This window comes from Adiantum capillus-veneris, chromosome 1 (genome assembly GCF_014529385.1).
Source record: "Adiantum capillus-veneris isolate H3 chromosome 1, ASM1452938v2, whole genome shotgun sequence".
Taxonomy (NCBI): domain Eukaryota; kingdom Viridiplantae; phylum Streptophyta; class Polypodiopsida; order Polypodiales; family Pteridaceae; genus Adiantum; species Adiantum capillus-veneris.
Genome location: NC_140931.1, coordinates 165711126 through 165736550, shown reverse-complemented (window position 1 = coordinate 165736550; position 25425 = coordinate 165711126). Strand labels below are relative to the sequence as shown.

Genomic DNA, 25425 nt, shown 5'->3' with positions numbered 1-25425 from the left:
GATGAGCTATTACTCCTTTGTGCGATAGTGAGGAGTCAAGACCATCACCTACGTGGGCATCTTCATCATGTGCATACTGCAACACTTTTAAGTTTGAGGACTTCATCTCCTACGTTTGTGGCACTTGGGTGTCTTCATCACCTACATACTTACAACAACCTCTCAAAGCCCATTCCTTTTGCAATCTTCAGGTGGAAAAAGATGGCGCCAATATCTTGGCACTCAACCATGACTCCAATATTCATCAATCGTTTCTATTTTGCTTCAATCTTGACATTAATTACCAGTGACACCACTGGCCTGTTTCTTAGCCAAATCATGATCACGTGCCACATTTAACTAGCGCTCGTTGTGGATGGTTACTTGTATGGGTTGTCAACAACAACGATTTAGGTTAAACTTTGGAGAAGCTTTAAAGAAGAAATTAGATGCAAGTATCGGTGGACGGCCTGACGATGGCGTTATCCAGCTCTACAGTGGGAAATTCTGCTGTATTGGGCTAGCCCATGTGCATCACCGCCCATATGCAACTGTTGAAATAAAAGGCCAACTTTGTGCTGTCTCCAAATTAACAGGCCAAATTCAATTACCCCCTTTACTAGGCCTCTGTTGCATAGTGAGCCCTATGGGACACAACTTGCTTCTTCCCAATGGTTATCATTATAGGGCTTTATAACGCGGCCGCCACTATATTGGCCCCCTTACTTTAGAGCTGAGTCGTCCCAACATCAGCAGGGTTAACAACAAATTAACAAAAAGCTGGTCGCACCCACACACTCTTCGCAAAGCTTACGAAAAACATACTGAAAAGTGGAACTGGAGATCACTGCCTCATTGGTTGGAGATGGCGACAATCCCGATGGTTTGTTGTGGACCAAAAAAATAGCTTAGCCCCCCCCCCCCCCCCCCCCCCTCTCCCCCCGCTCTTTTTTTTTTAAGGTGCTCGTCGCGCTGCCATCTGCATTAGACTTCCTTGCCTTCATTGTAGGAGATAGCAAATGTGGAGAATCCACTCTCTCAGGCTCGGAGTGGGAGTCTCCACTCTCCCCACTGGCCCCACAGCCCCTGAGTGCGACCTGGCTCTTATGTGGTATTCGTGGCGTGTCATGCCGTCACTTCAACGCTCCCTCACTCTATTTTGATTTGAGAGAAAGTTGGTAGTAACTTCAAATTCCTCACAGTGCGCCTGCGCGGGGAAGAGAGATTTGCACGAGCAGCAGTGAAACATCATGCTCGCCCATCGGAATGCTCCTTTGGACTCAGTTCTTTGGAGAAGTCGCACGGGCGTCTCTCGGCTTTCCTGCTTCCGCTCATCCCTACGTCAGCTACCTCATGTAAGTGCATACTCCTCAGACTGCTGGTCTTGCAGATTTGCAACAAGTGACTGATTGTTTCTTCCATTCGGCTTGCATGTTGGCGGCTGCCCTCAGCATGGATATGCGAGGACTATCCGAGCAGTTGTAGTAGGCCCTACTCCCTCTGTGGCTCACATCCCTGCCGCACCCATCTTCCTCCCAGAGGGCCCTTGGAAAGAGGTATTTTGCTGTTTCCAGAGAGAGAGAGAGAGAGAGAGAGAGAGAGAGAGAGAGATTGCGCAAACTCAACCCCCCCCCCCCCCCCCCCAAAAAAAAAAAAAAAAAAAAAAAAAAAACCCCTGGCCGGAGGCCTCCACCTGCCCACTTTCCCTTGTGTAACCTTAGCTCCACTCCATTCCTCTCTAACCTTTCATCTGGTGTGCACGTCCACACACAATCATACATTCACACTTTGAGGACTGTGCAGTTTTTGGTGTGGTGCGGGTTTGGGGTTTGCAAATCTCAGATGTGTTGTTGGCTGATTGGTTGGATGTTCTTACGCCCGGGTCAACATTTGGGCATGGCTCAAGTGTAGTCCAGCTGCTTCAGATGAAGGCACAGAGGTGGACGTCATCTTACTGGGAAGAGGAACTTTCAACGTTGTTTTCTCATTGTTGGAGCTTGCCTCTAAGGCAGTTAGCTGTACTTCGAGACTGTTAGCCGTACTCCTCTCGCTTTCGGGGACATATTGATTTTTTTGCATCCGTGGTATGAGGATTTCAAATTAACTACTTCTGAGGACAGATGCCAGCCTCCAGGTCCGGAAGTATCTTGCAAAAATTACTTGGCCAGAGCTACTTGCACAGTTTGGTTGTCAGACACGGTGAGGCAATGGGTTCTATTTTTGGCATACCATTTATGTATTCACTACATACCCAAACATCTGTGCCATTCATAGGACCACCCCTTCCATCGAGTTTTTAGATACCATCAGTTTTGAGTGGAAAGGGTTGTTACATGTGTTGAGGATCGTGATTACGGGCTAACTGAACCAGTGCCTTAAATGTCATGAGATGAAGCATTTGGTTAGGGATTACCTTGGAGCTAGGTGGTTACGTACCTTTGTGTACCGCGTTTTTATGTGCGTTTTGGTGCGGCACTGGAGCACTAATTTCTTTTTAGCGTTCCTCGACGTTACATGTGATCAAAAATAAATCATGTGATTTTAAGCTACTTTTCTATTCATATGTTTGATATACACAAATGGAAACATGTCTAGAACTATGTAGAGAAAGAGATTAATTATTCAATTATAGTTTACACTGTAGAAGAAGCATGATTAGAGTTTGAAAAGAAAGATACAATGCATTATTATACTTCTTATACTTCATAGATGAAGTATTATACAAAAAAGGGGAAGCTTAGGTGACAGAAAGGGGCCCTAGGGGAATCAGCATCCAAAAAAGAGGCTACAAAAAAGAATGAAGCATAGAGCCAAGGGGATTATGGAGAGCTTGAGCCTTGAGAGCTTCAAGTTTGGAATTGAGAGCTTGAGAGAGAGCAATGGACGGAGAAATGGAGAGCTTGGGAGAGTTCTCTTATTAGGTTTTACAATCAACGTAGCAAGAGGGAGGGCATCATGCATGAGAGAGAGAGAGAGAGAGAGAGAGAGAGAGAGAGAGAGAGAGAGAGAGAGAGAGAGAGAGAGAGAGAGAGAGAGAGAGAGAGAGAGAGAGAGAGAGCATGTTTGATTATTGATGTGGGAGGAAGAGCCCATATTTGTGCGAGAGAGTGAGTATGTGCTAGTGCCAAGGCCTAAAAGTATGCCAAAGGCAACCAAAGGATGCCCAAAAGGCATTCAAGGCAAGCCCATAGTCACCACCCGAAACAGAAACAGAAACGGAAAAACCGACGTTTCGGAGTTTCGTCCGAGGTAGAAACGGTTGAGAAACTGCACTCTTTTTTTCCAATTTAAAAACAATGAATTTCATAAAACAAGTAGGCCAAGAGCCTAGAGAGACCATGGGTATACTCAGAAAGTTAAAGAGGACAAGTCACAAGTCCTAAATCCTAATAAGAAACATCAAACCTACAAATTACAACCGACAACTTATAACTTCCAAGACATGTCACAGACTCACATGTCAAAATGTATGACCGTGCATAAGCTGCAAGTCATACTATGCTTAATCCAAATATCAATGTCAAGGTTCAAAACATAGCAAGTTGAAGTGACGAGTCGTGACTAGTAATTTCCAAAATTCAAATCACATAATTTCATAAATCATGATTCACTGGCAATTGGATGCATAAATCAGTGTTAACTCAAAAAGATAGGGTCCAGACTCCATAATAATAGATGATAAATGAGTCAATGACAATACTAAACTGTCATCTATGATCAAATAAAAATGTAAGTATTAAGTAGCAATGAGCATGCTCAAGAATTTGACTCCTCTGCCTCATCCTGTGCCTCATCCTCTTCACTCTCCTCACTGGAAGAAGAGGAGGAGGACTCTTCCGCGCTCGGTGAAGCTCCAACTGCAGTAGTGCCACCAACTCGAGCTCTTCCCCTTCGCCGCCTCTGTCCCCTCGTATCATGAACTGGAGCAATGGCCTCTTCATAGAGTAAGGCATACAAATTGCGCTTGTGCTGTGGGATATCTGGAATGTCACGCACCTTCTCAATGTCAATTTTATCGACATTGACTTGTGTAGGCTCAGGGGAATTAGAAAGCTTCTCAAGCAGCTATAGGTTGCAATTACAAAACTGTAGGCTCAGGGGAATTACAAAGCTTCTCAAGCTGTAAGGTTGTGAGCTTATTTCTCTTCTTTGTATGAAAGAGAGCCCAAGTACTCCAATTCCTCTCACAAAGACCAACAACACAATCTTGTGAGAGGACTCTAATGGCAAGGTGTTTCTGCAAACAACATATCACAATAAAGAGGAAAGAGTTTTAAACTTGGTTTTGCACAGAAATTCAGAATTTGCAAAGCGTAGGGCTAGAGCCTAGAATGTACTGTAACATGGGAGTAGTATTTACCAAAGTAGGTGCACAATTCCCATACTTCTCCCACCATGAGACTAATTGAAGTTGTGTCTCTCTAAGCTTTGCAGTGGCTCGACCAAAATGGCTGGTTTCATTTCGAAAGGCCAGCAAATCAATTTCTATCCTGCTTGCCATTGTTACATCACCACATGTGTACTTTGCCACATACTCTTGAAGTCCATTGTCTAGCTCTTCTTTCCCTAATTGTTCTTCACTACTCCATAAAGGATGTAACAAATGTGCCACAGCATGGATTGGTTTATGAAACCAATTCCATCATGATTCCCACACCTCCGCAACTCACCAACCTTGTTAACATTGAATAACATGGACATATGACATAAAGAAAGGGGCAAAAGAAATTCAGCCATTTATGACATGAGATTTGAAGTAGTTACAAAGAATATAAACTTACTTCTCCTCTGCCAAGTATGCATTTCTGTTGAGAGCTTCCCCAATTTTGTCCATGTACTCATAGAGTAGGCCTAATGTGCTCCCCTCCATGTCGGTGATGCGCAAAACTGTGTAGATAGGATTGAGGGATTTTACTAGTGCCTCTGCCTCCAACCACCAAGTTTCATTGAAAACATTGCGTAGAAACTCTGTGAACCGTGGCTTTCTAATTTGATTCCAAGCAAGCCATTCATCACAGCTAATCATGCGTATGAGATTTGGCCGCACTCTAATGAGACGCTCAAGCACAATCAGCATATAAGCAAATCTAGTGGAAGAGGACTTCAAAATCTCAAGAGTATTGTTGGCCCGAAACATGCTGAGTGGCCTCTTAGTCACAAACTTGACCATCTTCTTAGCAATAGCAAAAAGCTCATGTATCCAAGGTATCTTGCCAATATCCTCAATGAGCAAGTCCAATGAATGAGAAGCACGAGGTGTCCACACAATGGTAGGAACTGCAGCCTCCAACAAGTGTCCCATAGACACACAATTACTGCCATTGTCAGTCACTACTTGCACACCATTCTCTTTTCCAATTGCATTGATGACCTTTTCAATTTCTGCAAAAATGTAAGCACCTGAGATAGTGACACCTGCACGTGAAGCATCTATGGCCTTCTAAAACATAGTTCCCTTGCATGAAGAAATCAAGACATTGTAGACACTTCTCTTCCGCACATCTGACCATCCATCACAAAGTATAGTGCACCCATACTTCTTCCATGTTTCCTTGAGGAAGTCAAGCTGTGTGTCCACGCATATCTTCTCCTTTTTAAGCTCCTGTATAAGGTGGAGCGGAAGTGAATGTTGAACTTTGCTCAAGATAAGTGCTCCGAACTGTGGTCAAGGGTTCCTTTTACTTACGGAAGGGAGAGCCTTCCGCTCCTTTAGTGAGAGAGTGCAATGGACACAAACAAAGTGGTGAACACTGTGAAAGAAGTTGCTGAGACTGAGAGATAGAGAGAGAAGAATACGACACCAGAATGTTGTCAAACCCTCCTACGAAGGCCCCACTCTCTGTGGCGAGAGCGGTCTACTGATGATTGCACAAATCTCTACAATGCTTGGACTTGCGGACGCTATCGACGACAATGAGAGCGACGACGAGACGGGCTGAAATCTGAAAATGCTAAGGGCTGAAATCTGCAAATCTTTATATGCTGAATTTTGACTCTATGTCGGTGACGATGTTGATGACGACGGTACGACGACGACGCTCTGAAAACGCAGATGCTGAAATCTGCCTTTTCCGGGCTGAAACTGCAAACTTCGCGGAATGTAATCGTGCGGCGAGGATCTACTGCGGGAAGGTGAGATCTGCGAGGTTCAGGGGTTCTATTGCGGAAACTGACTTCTGAAAACTGAAAACGTTGAGTCTATGGCTGATTCCGTCGCGAAGATCTGCAAAAACGCTGAGGTTGATCTGCTAACCAAAAACGTTAGGGCTGAAAATGGGTCCTGCTGCAAACACGCTGTGGATCTACTGGTGCAAACCACTAACTGTAACAGACTTGGACACTCCAAGTCGAGAATCGACTACGACAACACCAAATAACCACTTCAAAACAGTTCACAGTTCACAATAGATTTACACAGGCCCGGCGGAGTTCCATGCCTAGAGATATTGGCCCCAAAGATTGGTGCCCCTTTCGGTATTTCTTTTTGTATTAATCTGAGTTCAAAGTACAAGAGTGGTTGGGTCTCACTCTCAGACTCTGCGTCCAGATGCTCTCCAGAGTGGGAGCCCAAACCACTTATTTTTTTGTTTACAAGGGATGCCCAAAAGCAGAGCCTCAAAAGCTTAAAATCAAAAAGTCGCTCTCTCTCTCTCTCTCTCTCTCTCGGTGGAATCCGTACATATGTACCTAACGATTCCGTACGGTACATCCGTACGGTACGGTACAGTACGACAAGTTTTTTTTTTTTGTTTTTGGTTTTTTTTTTGGGCGTTTTCTCCACAGACCACTCGCGCTAGGGGCGCTTTCAGATTGGGATAGTAGGGTGAAGGGGAGAGAGCCTTAGGCTTTTTTAATCGACCAGGGTTACAAAAGACTCTCTTTTGAAAGGTCTGTGAACTTAAATTTAGTGTAATTTTCTTTTTTTACAAATGGTACGTACCTAAAGGTTGGTTCAGTGAGGAAGTACGTTCCGTACGTACCTAAACCGTACCATACACTACGTACCTTTCCACCTTGCTCTCTCTTTTTTGGGCTTTTTAATAATGAAGCAATTCTCAACTTTAATAAAATAAAGCAATCCCATCGTAGCCAAAAGCTGCCATAAAAGAATCTCCACGCAAAAGCAACTGTACGGCAGTTCCGCAATATGCGTCGCAAATTTTGCTGTCCTGCCACGTCAGCATCTCTGAAATAAGGGTTTGCAGGTTTTTAGGGTTAGGGTTTCCAGAATTAGGGTTTTTGTAGATTAGAGTTTTTGGCAAAAATTACGGTTTTTTGAATTTAGGGTTTCAATAGGTTAGGGTTTTTGAAAATTAGGGTTAGAGTTTCAACAGATTAGGGTTAGGGTTTTTGCTCTCGGGCAGCCACATCATCACTTGTGACATACCCCCCTCTTGAAAGAATTGTATTCGCCCTCGATTACGCCTGCAAAACAGACAGAGGCCATAAACCGTCTTAGCAGACACTGACTGTTAGTACCTACGTACTAGGAACACACATCTAGCACATATACCAATCGACAGTCACATCACAGGACATCACTCGACATCACAGGACATCACATGACATTCAACATTCATTCGGATCTTAGACCATGATGTATTGGCAATGTAGCTAGCAATCGCATCTGGATCCAGTCGGGACCTCGTCGATGTTCGATTGACTAACCCCTATTCGAGATCAAGTAGACCAAAATGCTGCAGTCATTACGTCTATCAGTTCTTGCACTTAAAAAGAAGTTAGTTTCATATTCACGAATTCCATTTTTCATAAAATCATACATCAGAATACTGTCAGCTCTCAGTATCCTTGAAGCTCAAAGAGACATCAGTGACTCTAGTATCAAAATCGAGGCATCTGTTGACAAAGGAGCGGAGCGACTCCTCTCTTGTGCATTCCACTGCACCAGATCTCCTGCCAAGCTGAATTCTGGGTTCCATTTGGAGTAGACTATGCTAAACCAAAAGCCTCGAGGTAAAGTTTCACAATCTGAGGAGTAGGTCCTCCTCCTCCATCCACTTCGCATCCAATGCAGGATAGTTCTTGAACTTAACCAAGAACCGCCTTCGGACTTTACCTTTATTCTTCGTATCCTTATGTGCCAAAATTTGTTCAGGAACAAGGATCTCCTCGCTTTCTTCCACTTCGGGTTGCTCATCAGGCTCCCCATCATTAGGGACATCACCTTTAAAAGGTTTTAAGAGACTCACATGAAATGCATTGTGAATCCTCCAAGTGTCAGGCTTTTTCCACTATGGTTTGTAATCATTGAATAACTTAGGGTTTTTTTTCTTATTAGATCCATTATATATGTATGCCTACGGGCTCATGTAATGCCTTCGAGCTTGTAATTTTGATTACGTAATACAAAAGGGAACCAAGCCCCACTTTTTTGCAGGCAGAGAGAGAGAGAGAGAGAGAGAGAGAGAGAGAGAGAGAGAGAGAGAGAGAGAGAGAGAGAGAGAGAGAGAGAGTCCACGGAGGTCAGATATGACCTATGGGACTGAAAACAAGACATTACAAAGCGGGGGGCTTGTGAGATATATCTCAGTCAAGGACTGAGGGTCCAACGAGGGGCAAGCAAAGATAAGATAAACAAAATCTATGGAGGGGAAGGTGAGGAGGGAGCTGGTTTGGGAGTTCGAAACTCCTGGATAATGGCTTTACCTCCTCGATAGACTGCCCATTTCCCTGGTGAGAGAGAAATGAAATGAAATGAAATGTTATATTAACGTCTTCAAAAGGCCAAAATGACCTATGAGACCAATCAGTTACAAAATAGTGAATCTAATACCATGTCTGGGTACAAAAGAACTAGAAGTGGAACAAAATACTACTACTACTACTACAATCTAAAACTACGTGGGTGTAGCAGCTGATACAATAGGTACCCGGTAAACTGGATGTAACAGTGTGTGAAACAAAGATGGAAGAAATGGTGAGGATCCATCCTCATCTGCACTCTGGATGTCGAGAGAGTATGGCTCGAATCTTCTGTTGTAGTCTCCGTCGATGCTGTGTAGCTCCTCTCCTCAGTCGCGGTCGTCTGTATCTCTGTAGCTCCAATGCTCGGTCGATGAGAGTGCCAGTAGTGGTCGAATGAGTGTGGGACGAGCTCTGCAGTGGTGGCTGCTCCTCTGGCTGTCCCATATCTAGTGAAAAGAAATCTGTAATGTGTCTCTGGGACTGCCTCTCTCTAGCTCTCCCCAGTAAAGTGTCTCTATACCTGTGTAACTCAAGTAGATATAGTCCAAGACATCTCTGATCCTCATAACTCATGACCCTAGATAGAGGACCAAAACCCTCTCTGAATAAGCAGTGGAAACGCCCCCGTATCTCATAGAACACTATGCAATGACATATGTAGTGCAACTCTGTCTCTGGCTCTCTCTGGCATAATCGGCATATCCTGCTGTCTGCTGGTATCCCTCTGAATCTACCGGTCTCAATCTCGAGCTGATGTGAGGATGTGCGTATCTGACCAATGGCACAACGCAAACCATGAGACATATGTGTGTCCATGTAGCTGGGTCGAATCACAAACCCATCTCCTGTGAGGTGGAGAAGATGCTCTCTATAGAAAGCCATCTTCGTGCTCAACTCCTGAGGCGGCTCTATCCATGTCCTCCTGGTGTCGAGCTGGATCAGGTCCTGACGAATGAGTCTAGTGATCTCCACCCGTGTAAGAGACAGCGAGGGTGCCTGAAGAGAATACTGGAAAGGGGGCAACCTGTCCATGGTGAAGCCATGCGTCTGAAACCATGAAGTCATCTGTGCATACCAGCATGAAGTGTCCCCCTGTAGAGCTAACTGTCTGGAAGACTCAAGGGCCAATCTAGCATATCTGTCTCTAGTAGTATCCCATAGGCTGTGCACAAAGGACACTGATCTGGTAAGCGCCTCAATCTCCATGGGGGGGGCAGCTAGCTCTGCTCGAATGATCGCGTGAGGTACGGAGGCCTTGGCTCTAATCAATCGGGAGATCATAGATACCAAGGGCCTCTCCATACGTCTCCAACCATCCTGGCCTACAGAAGGTCCCCATACCTGTACCCCATACATCATAGCTGAGGCTACTAAAGTATCAAAGAGCCATAACTTTGTCCGAGGTTCCTGGAACTGAACCTGCGAACACATCCTCTCCAAGCCTCCCAAGGCCGCATAAGCTCTGGTCAGTCTAGTCTTTGCTGCTCTCCCCAAAGAAAACCTCGGCCCAGTGAAGACTATCCCAAGGTAAGTGTATGCATCTGTATACTCCACAATCTCTTGACCATACGTGAAGGTCGGTGCCGATCTCCTGATCCACTGCGGTGTGGTGTGAGAGAGAGAGAGAGAGAGAGAGAGAGAGAGAGAGAGAGAGAGAGAGAGAGAGAGAGAGAGAGAGAGAGAGAGAGAGAGAGAGAGAGATGAAATGAAATGTTATATTAACGTCTTCAAAAGGCCAGAGTGACCTATGAGACCAAACTGATACAAAAGTGGTGAATCTGGTACAATGTCTGAAAAGTGTGAGAGTGTGAAAATAAATGCGAAAAACTAAATACAAAGTATTAGATAAACTTCTTAGGAGCATTCTGGGTGTCTGACTAGAATGCTTCTAATCCTTTGTTGTAGTCTCCTCCGGTGAAGTGTGCTTCTGCATCTCGGTCGTGGTCGTCTCGATTTCCTAAGCTCAATCGCCCTGTCAATGAGGGTGCCTTTGGTATGAATGTGGGTACTCCTTTGTGCTCGCTGCTGACCTCTTGCTTCTCCTTCCATTCCTGCTTCTCTCGATCCGAAGAAATCTGTGATCTGCCTCTGAGGTTGTAGTGCTCTTTGTCTTCTCATTAGATTATCCCTGTGCCGATGTAGTTCCAGTAGGTACAGGCCTAAGCACCTTTGATCTTGGTATTGCATGAGAGAGAGAGAGAGAGAGAGAGAGAGAGAGAGAGAGAGAGAGAGAGAGAGAGAGAGAGAGAGAGAGAGAGAGAAGAAGAAGAAGAAGAAGAAGAAGAAGAGAGCTTTAATGTCGTAGGAAACTATCTCAGGAGACCTTAAAGATCTAGCCGACGAGGAGAGTTGAACTCAAGACCTGTTATTCAAGAGGGAAATGGTATAACCAATCTACCACACTTGGGTGATAGAAACTTGAAAGGTTATACCAATTTCCTCTTTTTATTAGCGTGGGCGCACACACACACACACACACACACACTTCAGAAGAAGAGAGTTTTAACGTCGTAGGAAACTATCCCAAGAGACCTTAAAGATCTAGTCGACGAGGAGAGTTGAACTCAAAGACCTGTTATTGAAGAGGGAAATGGTATAACCAATCTACCACACTTGGGTGATAGAAAGGTTATACCAATTTCCTCTTTTTATTAGCACACGCACACACACCCACACCCACACCCACACACACCCCCGAGAGAGAGAGAGAGAGAGAGAGAGAGAGAGAGAGAGAGAGAGAGAGAGAGAGAGAGAGAGAGAGAGAGAGAGAGAGAGAGAGAGAGAGAGAGATTGATTGTTTTATAGATCCCTGGAGGAGTAACAGCAGCGAAGGGGTTTAAAGCTTCAGGCATGTATGCAGGGTTACGAGCCTCCAGTGAAAAACCTGACCTTGCATTGGTGGTTTGTGACCGCGATGCAGTTGTTGCTGGTGTAGTTTTTTTTGGTTGTGCAATTTAGCTATAGTTGCTTCTTTTCTTGGGGATACTAGAGTCTTGTCATGATGTCTATGCTTGTTGTTATGCGCAGGAACATTCACAACTAATTTGATGGCAGCAGCGCCTGTTTTGTTTTGCAAAAAGATTTTAGAAAAGTCACATACGGTGAGCCAGTGCTGACTGGATCTTTTGTTTGAATGATTAGCTGATAAGCTAGTTGTTAAAGACTTTTGCTATTCTGTTGCAGGACACTTGCCCAAATAGTACTCTTTTATGTAGGACACTCACTGTCGTGTTTTTCAGAATTCTTTAAGGTCGAGTTCAGTGACTCAGTTTTTTATTTTTGCATCCAGGCTCGTGCAGTGCTCATCAATGCGGGACAAGCAAATGCAGCCACGGTGTGTTTTTCTGCTTCACCCATATTTTTCTTTTGTTCTCACAATTTTCTTAGAAAAGTAAGTTTGTTTAATATCCAGGGTGACGCTGGATATCAAGACACACTGGATTGTGCAGGGGCTCTGGCAAAGGTAATTGTCGTCATTGAGCAAAAGTTATTGATGTTGCTATGTTATGGAATGAGGTCAGTCAAAGCTTGACAGACTACAGTTATCTTTGCAAGGTCCTTTATAGATTCTTGGAGTACCCCTTGAATCTGTGCTCATTGAATCTACTGGGGTGATTGGACATAGAATTAAGAAGGCAAGTGCTACTCCTTGAGCCCTGTTCAATATAATTTGTGACTGTGCAGTGAAAGTAAGCCGTCTAAGAGTTGTACAACATAGGGGAGAATGATTTACTACTCATTTATTAGTGGGACAGAATTTTGAAGATTAGCTAAACATATACTTGAGCTGGAAACTGCTCTCCATAAACTATCCCCCCCAAACCCCCTCTTTTCTCTGTAATTTATTGACATAGTCAGATGGCAATCAAGTATCAAGTCTCCTAACTGACAAAATGAGTAAGAGGATGAAAGTGCTAATATTCAGCCACAAGCAAGCACCCCCTTGCTTACAATCAGGAGATCGTGACTGATGTTGACTTTGAGTTATATTTGACCCAAAATGGGCTTTCCTTTTCTGGATGTATTTAACCCAAACTTGAGCATAAAAATGCCAAGCAGCAGGGAATATTCCCTGAATCCATGGAAAAACTCCCTTGAGCTTAATTCTTACGCTAGACATTTTGTTACTTGTAATGATCTCTATTGCTTACAAGTTGCTATTTTTGGATAGTGATTACTCGCATCAAACTTTCTAGGTGAGACAAGCGCGCCACCATGATGCACTTAACATATGTACATTTTAAAAGCATAAAAAGTGTTATCGAGAGTGGGAAAACACCAACAGAGCCATGCTTAGGGCCATGTCTCCTTAGTAAGGTTGTACATGTCAGCAACTATAGCGACCACTTTCATTTGTATAACACTATGTACATTGTAGCGTTTGCTCCCATACTTCAAAAGTTAAAAGAGTGAGTTAAAACTTGCATCTCACATTATGTCTACGCCACAACATGAGAGCACGCACGTGCATTATGTGTGTACATGTATGTATATGTGTGTGTTTGTGCATATGTATGTATGCTTGTGTGTGTTAGTACATATGCACAACACACACGTGCGGGGGGTATTTTTGTGTGTGTACATACACACATTTAGTCATCCTTTTTACTGCTTGTTTTGTGCTGGGCTTCATAATGGCTGAGTTTGTCTTGCATCTTTATCGCCATGACAGGAACTCAGTACGCATACCTTTGTAAGTATGATCATGACACGTGTTTGTGTGTATATGGGAGCAATATTGATACCTAGCTTTACATCCACTATTCGGCATTGATAGCACTAGTGGGAATGTTGGATTTAGTCAATACTAAGCATGATGAAGCTGATGGTTGTACTATCTTGTGGTCGTGAGTCTATAATTTGTACTTCTTTTTAAAAGTGAATCTGGGCTTTTTGGTGTTCATCTGATTATGGATGTATACAAACACATAGCCGCACACTTATGTGCATCTGTGCAAGAGAGTGTGTATGTATACATTTACACACACACACACACACACACACACACACACACACACACACACACACACACACACACACAGTGTCACAAATTGGTGACTAAGCAAACTTTATCTGAGGAGTTGGAACAACTCGGGTTTGCTGCTAGATTTGGTGGGTTTTATGGAGGTTGTTGAGACATCTATGCCCTTCACGTTAGCACTTTTTACGTAAATTAGGTTTCTTGCTTTATTTTTAGGGCTTTAGGCCCCTTGGCCAAGTTCCATAAGTTGGGATGGGTTAGGTTTTTAACCGTAACCCCTTTTGGACCACTCGGCAATGATCTGCAAGTTGGTAAAAGTTAAAACTTCTTCTGTCCTTTTGTAGGCACCCTTCTGTCCGGCATGTGCCCTTTAGGCCATGCCGTGTCATCACTTTGTGACATACCCCCCTCTTGAAAGAATTGTAATCGCCCTCGATTATGCCTGCAAAACAGACATAGGACAAAAACTAGTTTAGTAGACACTGACTCTAAGTATCAAAACTAAGAGAGAGACGACACCGCATAGCCAAGTTCCGCACCCAGGGAGACTGGCCACAGCCCCTTCTCCGTATTTCTTTATTATTATGCTTTACAAAGTACAATGTCCGAGGGTCCTCTTCTCTCCACGGTGCTCCCAAGCTAATCTTCCATATAAGAGGCCCTGGCAATTCTTGTAAAGGCACTTTGTCCAAGAGCAGTACATGAAAAGCTACAAGCCCAAAAGTGTCTTGCGGCATAGCAACTAAAATACGCGTATTTTATTTAGAATACATGATGTCCCGTATTGAACGTACAATACGTTTCATAACATTTTCTATTCTAACGTTTTTTTGCTCAAAACATATGTCTTTTACTAGTTGATCAATTGTGTTTTAGAGCTTATGGTGCTTGTTTATGTATTTTATGGTTAAATATTGAAGAGTCATTGAGGAGGTCCATGAACCGCTTCATTTGTCCTTATTAAAGTATCATATCTAAAAATATGTCTAGTACGCGTATTGTACACCGCGTATAAAACATCTCGTCCCGTACCGTAGCTGCTATTGTCTCGCCCAAAAGCAACCGGCATATGATTTATGAAAATCCATACAACTACCACGTCATCAACGTAAAACATGACCGTCTGTACAGCATGCTACGTCCATCAATGAAAATCGTGGGCGTCCGTACAGCTTGCCACGTCAGCACGTTTTGCGCAAGCTTTGGGTGAGTGTGTGAGTGGTCCTGCTTTGTCTTAATGTCTAGTGTCCCTAGGCCCCGTTGGACAGGGTCCTTAAGTTGGTGGAAACTGAACTTTAAAAATGAGCCACTCGGCAAGCCTTGTAAGTTTGGTAAAACCTTCTTCTAATTATTTCACTAGGGCTTTGACCCCTCTGTGTCTACAATATGGCCTTTAGGTCATGCCACGTCATCACTTTGTGACACAGAGTGGAGAGACAGTTGCAGGCTGTGCTCTAAAGGAAGGATGTTTAGTGTGGAAGACAATGTTGTGTGTTACTCAGGGGTTGAGGAACAAGGTTTTGATAGAGTGCCATTGTCCACCTTTTGCGGGGCATCGCGGCATTGACACCACCTTGACAGGTGTGAAGAAGTATTTCTATAGGCCAAGGCTCAAAAGGGATGTGGACAACTTTGTTCGCAGTTGTTTGATGTATCAAAAGGTCAAGTTTGATCAGCATAAGGCACTTGGACTCCTACAAGCTTTACCTATTCCTAGCCCACCTTGGGAGAGTATAGCGATGGACTTCATTTTTAATATTCCCAAGACCCGAGTGAGCATAAGGGTATTAGGACAGCCATTGATTGATTCAGTAAACAAGCCCACTTTATTCCTGTAAAGAAGACAGTTAAAGCCAACCATTTGGCTAAGTTGTTTGTCTTACAGATTTTCAGATTACATGGTATGCCTGAATCCATAGTTTTAGATAGAGATCCCCGTTTCAAGAGTTTGTTTTAAAGGGCAATCTACGAGAATATAGGACACAATGCTTAAATTCTCGTCCTCGTTTCATCCACAAATAGATGGGCTGTCAGAAATAGCCAATTCAATGGTCTTGGACTTGTTAAAGCACTACATCTCTAATCAAAAGACTCAATGGGAGAAGTATTTGCCCTTGGTGGAGTTTGCGTATAGTAACACAATTCATACGTCTACGCAAAAGACACATTTAAGATTATGGAGGCTGTCAGGAAGATTCCACTCATTGTGAGCACCAAGGATAAGATTTTTGAAGACGACCAGTATACACCGGATATGGACGCTGCTTTTGCCAAGGTACGTGAGGCTTTAGAGAAGTCTCAAGCACGGTGTAAGAAGGCAACAAACAAGCATCGACGTGACTTGCAGCTGAAGGAAGATGACTGGGTACTACTCAGGTTTGAGACTGTCGTCTTTGTGCTAGTGCTTGATATATGTGGTCTAGTACGTTGATAGTGTACCGCCATCCATTCACCTTTGAAATCAGCCTTGACGAAGACGACTACACTAGCAACCCTGACTTAGAGGGTATACTTAGAGGATGAATTTGATGAAGCAATAGAATGATGAAGACGAAGAGGCAGCCATGGAAACAAAGTTGAGCAACAGACTATAGAATGCGTGAAAGACAAAGAAACGTATGCGATTCGAGGGTATTTCCTGTTTCTAGTTCATCCTCATCCTCTTCTGATAGTTCGAAGAGTTCTTCTTCCTGTGATTCTGGTGACGAGGATAGAAAGAGCAGGAAGAGGAGAACAACTCAAAGACATAGCAAAGGCAAGAGGAGCAGATCCCGTAGAAGATCTTGGAAGTACTTTACGGTTCGGATGAGGACTCTTCCTCTTGCGAGACCTCGGATTTTGATCAGCCGATGTTTGCAACAAAGAGAAATACCTTACAAAGCCAACAAGTACGATTACCTCGAGGATAAGGCCAAGAAGCCCAAGGATTTCAAGGAAGTTAGGCAGGCATTAAAATAACAAGTTCGATACGTTTTCTGGCACCAAGGATACCTACAAGACCCTCACTTTCATCCAACAATTTGACATGGCTTACACTAGAGGGCGCTACGCAAAGGATTCTAAGGTACGGAGAGAGTCCTCCTAAGGGAAACACACAAACTTGATGGTCTACCCTACTTCTATGGAGGGAAGCACCATCGAAGTGGCTTCAATTCAAGCGCGGTTTACTTCTTCATGGCTCACTCAGGAATAGGAATGAGATGTAATCATAACTTGGAATCATCTGCGGATGACCAAGGAGGATACATTGGATGTCTACTATCATTTTGGGATACTTTTCTACCGGCCTCTTCTTTTAAGAAAATCACTTTCAAACAACAGATAGAGCGATTTTGTTGTGGGCTACCTAAAGAGTTACGAGATTATTGTCTGCTGCAAAAGTCCGAGTCCATGCAGTGACTAATACGACATGCCAAACAAGGGTTTGCAATGCACGGGGACGACTCTTACGTACCCTACAGACACGCTTGTAGCAGTTCGGGACCAGACACGATAATAGAAGGAAGGGAAAGCAACAAAAAAAGAAGCCTTCAGTGTTAGGTGCAGCAGAATGAATGTTTGCGCTTTGCTCAAGATGAGTGCTCCGAACTGTGCTCAAGGTTCCTTTTAGTTCTTATGGAAGGGAGAGCCTTCGGTTCTTAATGGAAAGTGCTATGATCACGAACAAAGTGAGTGGACACTGTGCATGCAAGTGTATGAGACTGAGAGATAGAGAGAGAAGAGAGATACGACACCAGAGATGTTGAAAACCCTCCTCCGAAAGGCCCCACTCTCGTCGGCGAGAGTGGTCTACTTATGATTGCACAAATTGGTACAAATGGTATGCATGAGACTGATGCAAGTCTAGGCTATGTCGGCGATGACGACAGGGATGACGAGACCGACACTAGGGCTGAAATCTGCAATCTTTCTACTGTTGTCCAAAAACGCTATGGGTTGAAATCCGCGACTAGTCCGAAAACACTGATTCTGGGACTGTTTTCTGTGGGTCTTTGACGCTGAAAATCTGCAAGTCTTATGGCTGAAAACTGAGGTTCTTAAGGGCTGAAAACTGATGGTCTTTCCGGGCTGAATCTGCTACTTCTTTATTGCTGAAAATCACTGCATGCTGAATCTGCAAGGGCTGAAATTGGGACCAAAAACGCTAGAGGCTGAAGTTCCCAAAAACGTTAGGTTGAGGTTTTCTGCTGGCGAGGATGCTGATGCAAAAACGCTATCTGCTGTGTTCTTCTGGCAAGGACCTGTTGATGCAAAAACGCCAATGTTGAGGATGGCTGGCGATGGTTCTTGTTGAAAACGCTAGGCAATGGGGGGGATCTGCTGCTTGGAGGGAACCACCAAGGCTTGGTCTTGCTAAGAAGTTACCTGCTGAGCTTGGCTCCTGTTGCCTCTTCTGCCCAATAGTGCTAGCTCTAGTTTGCTTATATACAAACTTAGCAAAATTGCCCTACCTACTTTCCAACAAAAGTCACGTCAAAATAATAAGTGAAAAATGTCAAAAATAGGGAAAATAGGCTAAATGCACTGGAAAATTCCTCTGAAGGATTTTGATGGGAATGCTTATGATCATACTGTGTGCAACTAGAGGATATGCATCTACACTAAGTGACTGGGCATGCACGGTCTACGAATAGACTCACAAAAGTGCTTGATCACTTCTAAATCTAGATTGACTTGACTGAACTGAATCCTGATCATGCTGTAGCTTGTCCACGGACACATAGGGTTGGATGTGTCATGTGACATTCAGGCCCTCAATTGTCAGCAAAGCAGCGCGTCAAATACTACAAAGAGGGTAAATGTTATGGATGTGGGGAACAAGGGCATGTGCTTGCCAGATGTCTCAACAAAGCGTCTAAGGATCAGTTAGAGTACAAGCCAGGATCTCTCTCTCTCTCTCTCTCTCTCTCTCTCTCACACACACACACACACACACACACACACACACACACACACACACACCGCGTGCGCGGCGAGCGTATACGTGCGCGTAGGAAAGGGGCTTGAGGGCTCACGTGTATGCGAGTGCAGTCTGCAAAACTGTGCATGCAGTCGAAAACAAAGCAGAGCCAAGTTCGTTGTCATGTAAATGCTCGTTGTTCGTTTTTTTCCCAAAATACCCTTTGGCCAATTTTCACATGGCGAAACGCCATTTCTTCCGGTCCAAAACGGTCAAGAAATGGCGTTTTCGTTTCGACCACCCCAAACACCGTTTCGTGTGAAAAAATCGGGCAACGAGCATTTACGTGACAGTGAACTTGCCTTTGCTCTGTTTTCAGCCGCGCGCACAGTTTTGCAGACTGCACCCGCCTACAGGTGAACCCTCAAGCCCCTTTTCTACGCGTGCGTCGCGGACACGGACGTGCACGTGGTGAGTTTGAGAGAGAGAGAGAGAGAGAGAGAGAGAGAGAGAGAGAGAGAGAGAGAGAGAGAGAGAGAGAGAGAGAGAGATGCATGTGTGGGCTGAGCATATTCATCATGTGCCTATCTTGCAAGGGCTTCACAAACACCATGACAGACCTGTATTGGAGATATGTCACCAAATTGGCCAGCTACGAAGGAGGGGGGGGCTAAAAAAAATGGAGATGCAACTTTTGTGGGATTGAGAAGACAGGGAGTGTAACTTGTGTGAAAGACCATCTTGGACAAGTCCTTGGCAAGGATATGGCACCTTGTGCAAATGTCCCGGTTGATGTTAAAGCTGGCTTTGAAGTATGGAAAGCAAAACGCTTGGAGTTGGTCAACATTGAAGAAGTGACTCAAACAAGTCAGAGAGCAGGAGAAGCAAGCTAGGTGAGCTCTAAAAGGAGTAGATTGGAGTTCACAACAGAAGTGCAGGTGTGTCATTGACTTCTTGTGCAAAAAGGACTCCTTTGCCAAATGTTCAAGCAGGGAGAAAGGGGTCACCGTCTCTCCAAGTTGCAAGCATTGAAGATGGCCTTCAAAAGCAAGCTATGAGGCTAGCTACTCTTGAGGTGACACGTTTGTTCATAAGGTGTGCTATTCCCTTCGATGTGACCAGAACAAAGCAATGGAAGAAGACAATGAGGGTAGTGAGTCGCATAGGATGTAAGTGGGAGCGTCCTTCCTCCGAGACCTTGCGCACACGGGAGCTTAAACAGGAGAAGATATGCGTGGACACATAGCTTGACTTCCTCAAGGAAACATGGAAGAAGTATGGATGCACTATACTTTGTGATGGATGGTCAGATGTGCGGAAGAGAAGTGTCTACAATGTCTTGATTTCTTCATGCAAGGGAACTATGTTTTGGAAGGCCATAGATGCTTCCGGTGCAAGTGTCATTATCACAGGTGCTTACATTTTTGCAGAAATTGAAAAGGTCATCAATGCAATTGGAAAAGAGAACGTTGTGCAAGTAGTGACTGACAATGGCAGTAATTGTGTGTCTATGGGACACTTGTTGGAGGCTGCATTTCCTACCATTGTGTGGACACCTCGTGCTTCTCATTCATTGGACTTGCTCATTGAGGATATTGGCAAGATACCTTGGATACATGAGCTCTTTGCTACTGCTAAGAAGATGGTCATGACTAAGAGGCCTAAAGCACTCAGCATGTTTCGGGCCAATAGTACCCTTGAGATTTTGAAGCCCTCCTCCACCAGATTTGCTTATATGTTGATTGTGCTTGAGCGTCTCATTAGAGTGCGGCCAAATCTCATAGCATGATTAGATGTGATGAATGGTTTGCTTGGGATCAAATTAGAAAGCCACGGTTCACAGAGTTTCGACTCAATGTTTTCAATGAAACTTGGTGGTTGGAGGCAGAGGCACTAGTAAAATCCCTGACTCCTATCCACACAGTTTTGCGCATCACCGACATGGAGGGGAGCACATTAGGCCTATTCTATGAGTACATGGACAAAATTGGGGAAGCTCTCAACAGAAATGCATACTTGGCAGAGGAGAAGTAAGTTTATATTCTTTGTAACTACTTCAAATCTCATGTCATAAATGGCTGAATTTCTTTTGCCCCTTTCTTTATGTCATATGTCCATGTTGCTCAATATTAACAAGGTTGGTGAGTTGCGGGAGGTGTGGGAATCACGATGGAATTGGTTTCATAAACCAATCCATGCTGTGGCGCATTTGTTACATCCTTTATGGCGTAGTGAAGAACAATTTGGGGAAGAAGAGCTAGACAATGGACTTCAAGAGTATGTGGCAAAGTACACATGTGGTGATGTAACAATGGCAAGCAGGATAGAAATTGATTTGCTGGCCTTTCGAAACGAAACCAGCCATTTTGGTTGAGCCACTGCAAAGCTTAGAGAGACACAACTTCAATCAGTCTCGTGGTGGGAGAAGTATGGGAATTGTGCACCTACTTTGGTAAATACTACTCCAATGTCACAGTACATTCTAGGCTCTAGCCCTACGCTTTGCAAATTTTGAATTTCTGTGCAAAACCAAGTTTAAAACTCTTTCCTCTTTATTGTGATATGTTGTTTGGCCTTGCCATTAGAGTTCTCTTAGAAGATTGTGTTGTTGGTCCTTGTGAGAGGAATTGGAGTACTTGGGCTCTCTTTCATACAAAGAAGAGAAATAAGCTCACAACCTTACAGCTTGAGAGATTGGTGTTTTGTAATTGCAACCTATAGCTGCTTGAGAAGCTTTCTAATTCCCCTGAGCCTACACAAGTCAATGTCCATAAAATTGACATTGAGAAGGTGCGTGACATTCCAGATATCCCACAGCACGAGCACGATTTGTATGCCTTACTCTATGAAGAGGCTATTGCTCCAGTTCATGATACGAGGGGACAGAGGCGGCGAAGGGGAAGAGCTCGAGTTGGTGGCACTACTGCAGTTGGAGCTTCACCGAGCACTCGGAAGAGTCCTCCTCCTCTTCTTCCACTGAGGAGAGTGAAGAGGATGAGGCACAGGATGAGGCGGAGGATGACGCAGAGGAGTCAAATTCTTGAGCATGCTCATTGCTACTTAGTACTTACATTTTGATTTGATCATAGATGACAGTTTAGTATTGTCATTGACTCATTTATCATCTATTATTATGGAGTCTGGACCCTATCTTTTTGTGTTAGCAGTGATTTATGTATCCAATTGCGAGTGAATCGTGATTTATGAAATTATGTGATTTGGATTTTGAAAATTATGAGTCACGACTTGTCACTTCAACTTGCTATGTTTTGAGCCTTGACACTGATATTTGGATTAAGCATAGTAGGACTCTTGCAGCTTATGCACGGTCATACATTTTGACATGTGATTCTGCGCAGCTAGCCAACGTGCAGCCAGCCAACGCCCAGGCCACCCAGCCCGCGCCTACCCCAGTCTGCATTCAGCTTGTCTCCGCCCGTCCGCCCGCCCGTCCGCTCCTTGCGTTTCCCGCAAATTTTCGCTCCCTTCCCCATCCTCTCTATTAAGCTCGCAGGAGTCTGCCCCTGCAGCCTTCTGGGAGCTTGGCGTTATTTTCGCCTTCTTTGACTCGGCAGCAAACACAGAATGGCGGATTCTGCTCCACCTTAGAGGGACTCCACTAAATCCCCCTCGCCAGACACCGCGGAGCCGACCCTGCGACTTGCTCTTTCGCCAGAAGAGCAAGCGAGCTTGATGGCTGAACTGGAGCGCTTGCAAGCCACTTCGGTTATTTGTAAGATTATTGGCACTCGGCCTAGTCGGGGCGAGGTTCGAGATTTACTACAGGCCCGTCTTCTCTCCGATGTGGGCAAGATCACCGATGTCCAGATCCTTGGGGAGAGGGTAATACGAGGTCGAGTTCGAGTCTGCAGATATGACGACCAAGGTGATTTTGGTGACCCCACTCGGCATCAGAGCAGCTTGAGCTTACTTCCGACGCTGGCATCACGGTTTTGGGGATGGATCAAACAGAGTGTGGAGTATTCGGATCTCCCGAACTAGTGTTTCGTTTGCAGGCAGATGGTCCATATGGCAAAGGCCTCTCCTCGCAGGAGACCTCGATCCACAGCGCATCCGCAGCCTTCCAAGGCTGAGCATGCCAAGGAGCCAAATACACAGGATGCACAGGCTGGTACATCGATAGAGACCAGTGACCAGCCAGCTAATGGTTGGCAGCAGGTGCCTGACTGCCGCCGTCAGGGAAGAGCTTGCCCCACTGCTCCTCTTGGTGGCCGACCTACTGCAGCTCAACAACACTGGGTTCCGACTGGGAACCGTTTTGACCCCCTTCAGCAGGACCTGCCTGTGAAGACCCCGTCCACTTCTGTTCCTCCACCACCGCCTCCTCCTCCCCCAGCCGTTGCCGCCGCCCCCCCCCCCCCCCCCCCCCTTCTCCTTCGCCTCCCGCTCCTCCTCTCTCCCCGATGGGGTCCACAGCCTCGTCTCCCAACCCTTCCGCGATTCCCCCTTAGACGTAGGGTACTGGACACGTTTCTGTCGCGAGGCGTTCTGTGGTAGTGCTTTCGCTACGAGCCGTTTGGCTCGAGAGGGACAGCCCCACCTGAGGCCACCTTTTTTGGTGCTCACTTCTCTCTTTGCAGCGGTCCCTAGAGGTCTGACCAGCTTCGACATTCGCAGACGTTGGTCTTCTTTGACTACAGCTTCACTCGGTTTTTGGGTGACTCCTCTCCTGACTTGGAGGAGGCAAGCTTTCGAGTCCATGTCCTCTTTCTTGCAGCTAGAGCAAGTGAGGCCTTGGACACAACGATGAGTTTCTTCTTTTTGTTGTGTGGTAGGGTTGTCACAGAGTGGACCTAGCACACAATCCTTGACTGGCTCCAGACCCAGGCTATCGAGTTCTCACACCACACAGGGGACTTAGCAGTGACAGATCTGGTGTAGACACTTTGGCCTCTTGCCAAGTTCAGCGTGACACGTCTAGATGCAGCGGGTTGCAGGCACATTGTGGTGCATTTGTTTGCTGACACTCAGTGGCGTCCATGTTATGTTTTTGTGCATGAGGATTCTTGGACAGAGGATGTAGCCCTTCGGGCTGCACGCTCGGCTTGGGCAGGGGCGGGACAGTCACTTCTTGCGCGCTTGTCTAGATCTCGTTCAGATGCGGATTACTCCCCATCCAAACCGGCCTCAAAGATAGCGAGGTTGGCTGTTGTGGCAGCATCTGTTTTCTCACCGACTCCATGAGGATCATCTCATGGAATGTGCAGGGATTAGGAGGGCCCCAGTTTCAACGTCAGAGGGGTCGGCTACGTCAGGAGCTGCAGAGATGCCTTGTGGGTGGTGAGATTGACACTTATGCTACAGAAGCATCATCTTTGTGAGAGCCGCATTCAACGATGTGGTCAAATTTTGCGTGGTCGCTATGAGACTTTTTGGTCAGTTGCTTTTGGACCTGGAGGCATCCAGGGTGGGGTATGTATGACCATTGCGGACTCTTTGCAGCAGGCCATTGTGGGCAGGGGGATTATTGTGCCAAGCAGGGCTCAGTGGATTACTATGCAGGTTCAGGGTTGCCTGGTGGGCTTCCTGAACATCTACGCGCCCAATGTGGCGTGTGCATGTGTAGAGTTTTGGGCTCACATTGCAGAGTCTCTGTCGCAGGCAGAGCAATGGTGCATTGGGGGAGACTTCAATATGTTGGATGACCCAGCTGACAGGGTTGGAGGTAGCCATACTACTGTGCATGGAGATGAGTTGGCAGCTTGGGAGAGGTTATGTATGACTGCGGGTTTCAGATGTGTGGCAGCATTCTAGCTTTGTGAGGCCACCTAACAGCCTAGCCTTCTCTCGTTCGGACAGCCGAGTGGGAGGAGTGAATCTATCTCGGATAGATCGCTTCTACACTAGTTATCACTTCTGTGACTTGGATGGGACTGTTGGCATTTTGGCTGGGACTTCGTTTTCGGACCATGCACCGGTGATCCTCACAGTGACTGATAGGCAGAGGAGGGGGAGCACGATGCTATGCATCCCTGAGAGGGTCTTGCTGGACTTTGTGCTCAGAGAGCGAGTGGAGGCTCTTTGGATAGAGAGCTTAGACTTATAGGATTCTCCTGCTGACAGAGTGGCCTCTGGACTTGCTCAGCTTAGTCGTCTCTTCCTTCAGGAGTCTTTGGCTCGCCTGGCTGTAATGAGAGAGGTGGAGCAGTGTCTCCGACGGGGCGTTGCTTCCGTGCAGAGGATGCAAGAGCAACATCCAGACAGTCCTTGGTTGGAGGAGCAGTTGCAGCAGGCTCGCCAGGAGGTCATCAGCACAGAGGAGAGGCGCCATGAGTTTTCTTTCCATAGACAGACATCTCCACTGGAGCTCGTCAACACAGAGGAGAGGCGCCATGAGTTTTCTTTCCATAGACAGACATCTTAGTGGACCCAGGTAGGTGATAGAGTGACAGGCGCTTTCTTTGAGGCAATGGGACCCCGGTATACGCATGCCAAGGTCAGTCAGTTGAGGAGGCTCGACGGGTCAATCGCTTTAGAGCCAGAGGATATGCGTGCAGTTGCTATTGACTTTTACCGAGATCTATTGTCTGCAGAGCCCTAGTCAGGACTCAGAGCACTAGGAGGCATGCAAAGAGCAGGTGTGGGCAGTGCACAGATGCCTTGTCTTGTGACTGAGGAGATGCACCAGAGGCTTGAGCTACCTCTTCAGCTAGAGGAGTTACATGAGGCTCTCAGAGCACTCCCCTGTGGTAGCTGTCCAGGTGAGGATGGTTTGACTCCCAGCTTCTTCCTGGAGTACTGGGACTTGCTTGGCTCAGATCTTTGTAGCTCTTTTTTCAGCACATCTTGCACACAGGAGAGATGCTTGACAGCATGAGTGAGGGCATGATTTCCTCAT

The 25425-nt window shown here is 45.5% G+C and overlaps 1 protein-coding gene and 2 pseudogenes across 3 annotated transcripts in view; 2 read left to right on the top strand and 1 right to left on the bottom strand.

Moving 5' to 3' along the window:
• The first annotated feature begins 1053 nt into the window (after nt 1-1053).
• The window catches only part of LOC147465954 (arginine biosynthesis protein ArgJ family), a 50185-nt gene continuing 25813 nt past the window's right edge, over nt 1054-25425 (top strand). Inside the window, exons 1-7 of one of the 3 annotated variants that reach the window (XM_086522932.1) lie at nt 1054-1334; nt 1431-1535; nt 11491-11533; nt 11713-11786; nt 11975-12019; nt 12098-12148; nt 12252-12320. In XM_086522932.1, coding sequence (XP_086379058.1) covers nt 1230-1334; nt 1431-1535; nt 11491-11533; nt 11713-11786; nt 11975-12019; nt 12098-12148; nt 12252-12320 — 492 coding nt within the window. In that variant the 5' untranslated portion in view covers nt 1054-1229. Of the gene's footprint in view, nt 1335-1430; nt 1536-11490; nt 11630-11712; nt 11787-11974; nt 12020-12097; nt 12149-12251; nt 12321-25425 lie in introns of all 3 variants that reach the window. The other 2 variants (XM_086522917.1, XM_086522925.1) reach the window with 2 other exon arrangements.
• Nucleotides 3736-6688, bottom strand: LOC147465956 (uncharacterized; annotated as a pseudogene).
• LOC147465955 (uncharacterized) lies at nt 15843-20822 on the top strand (annotated as a pseudogene).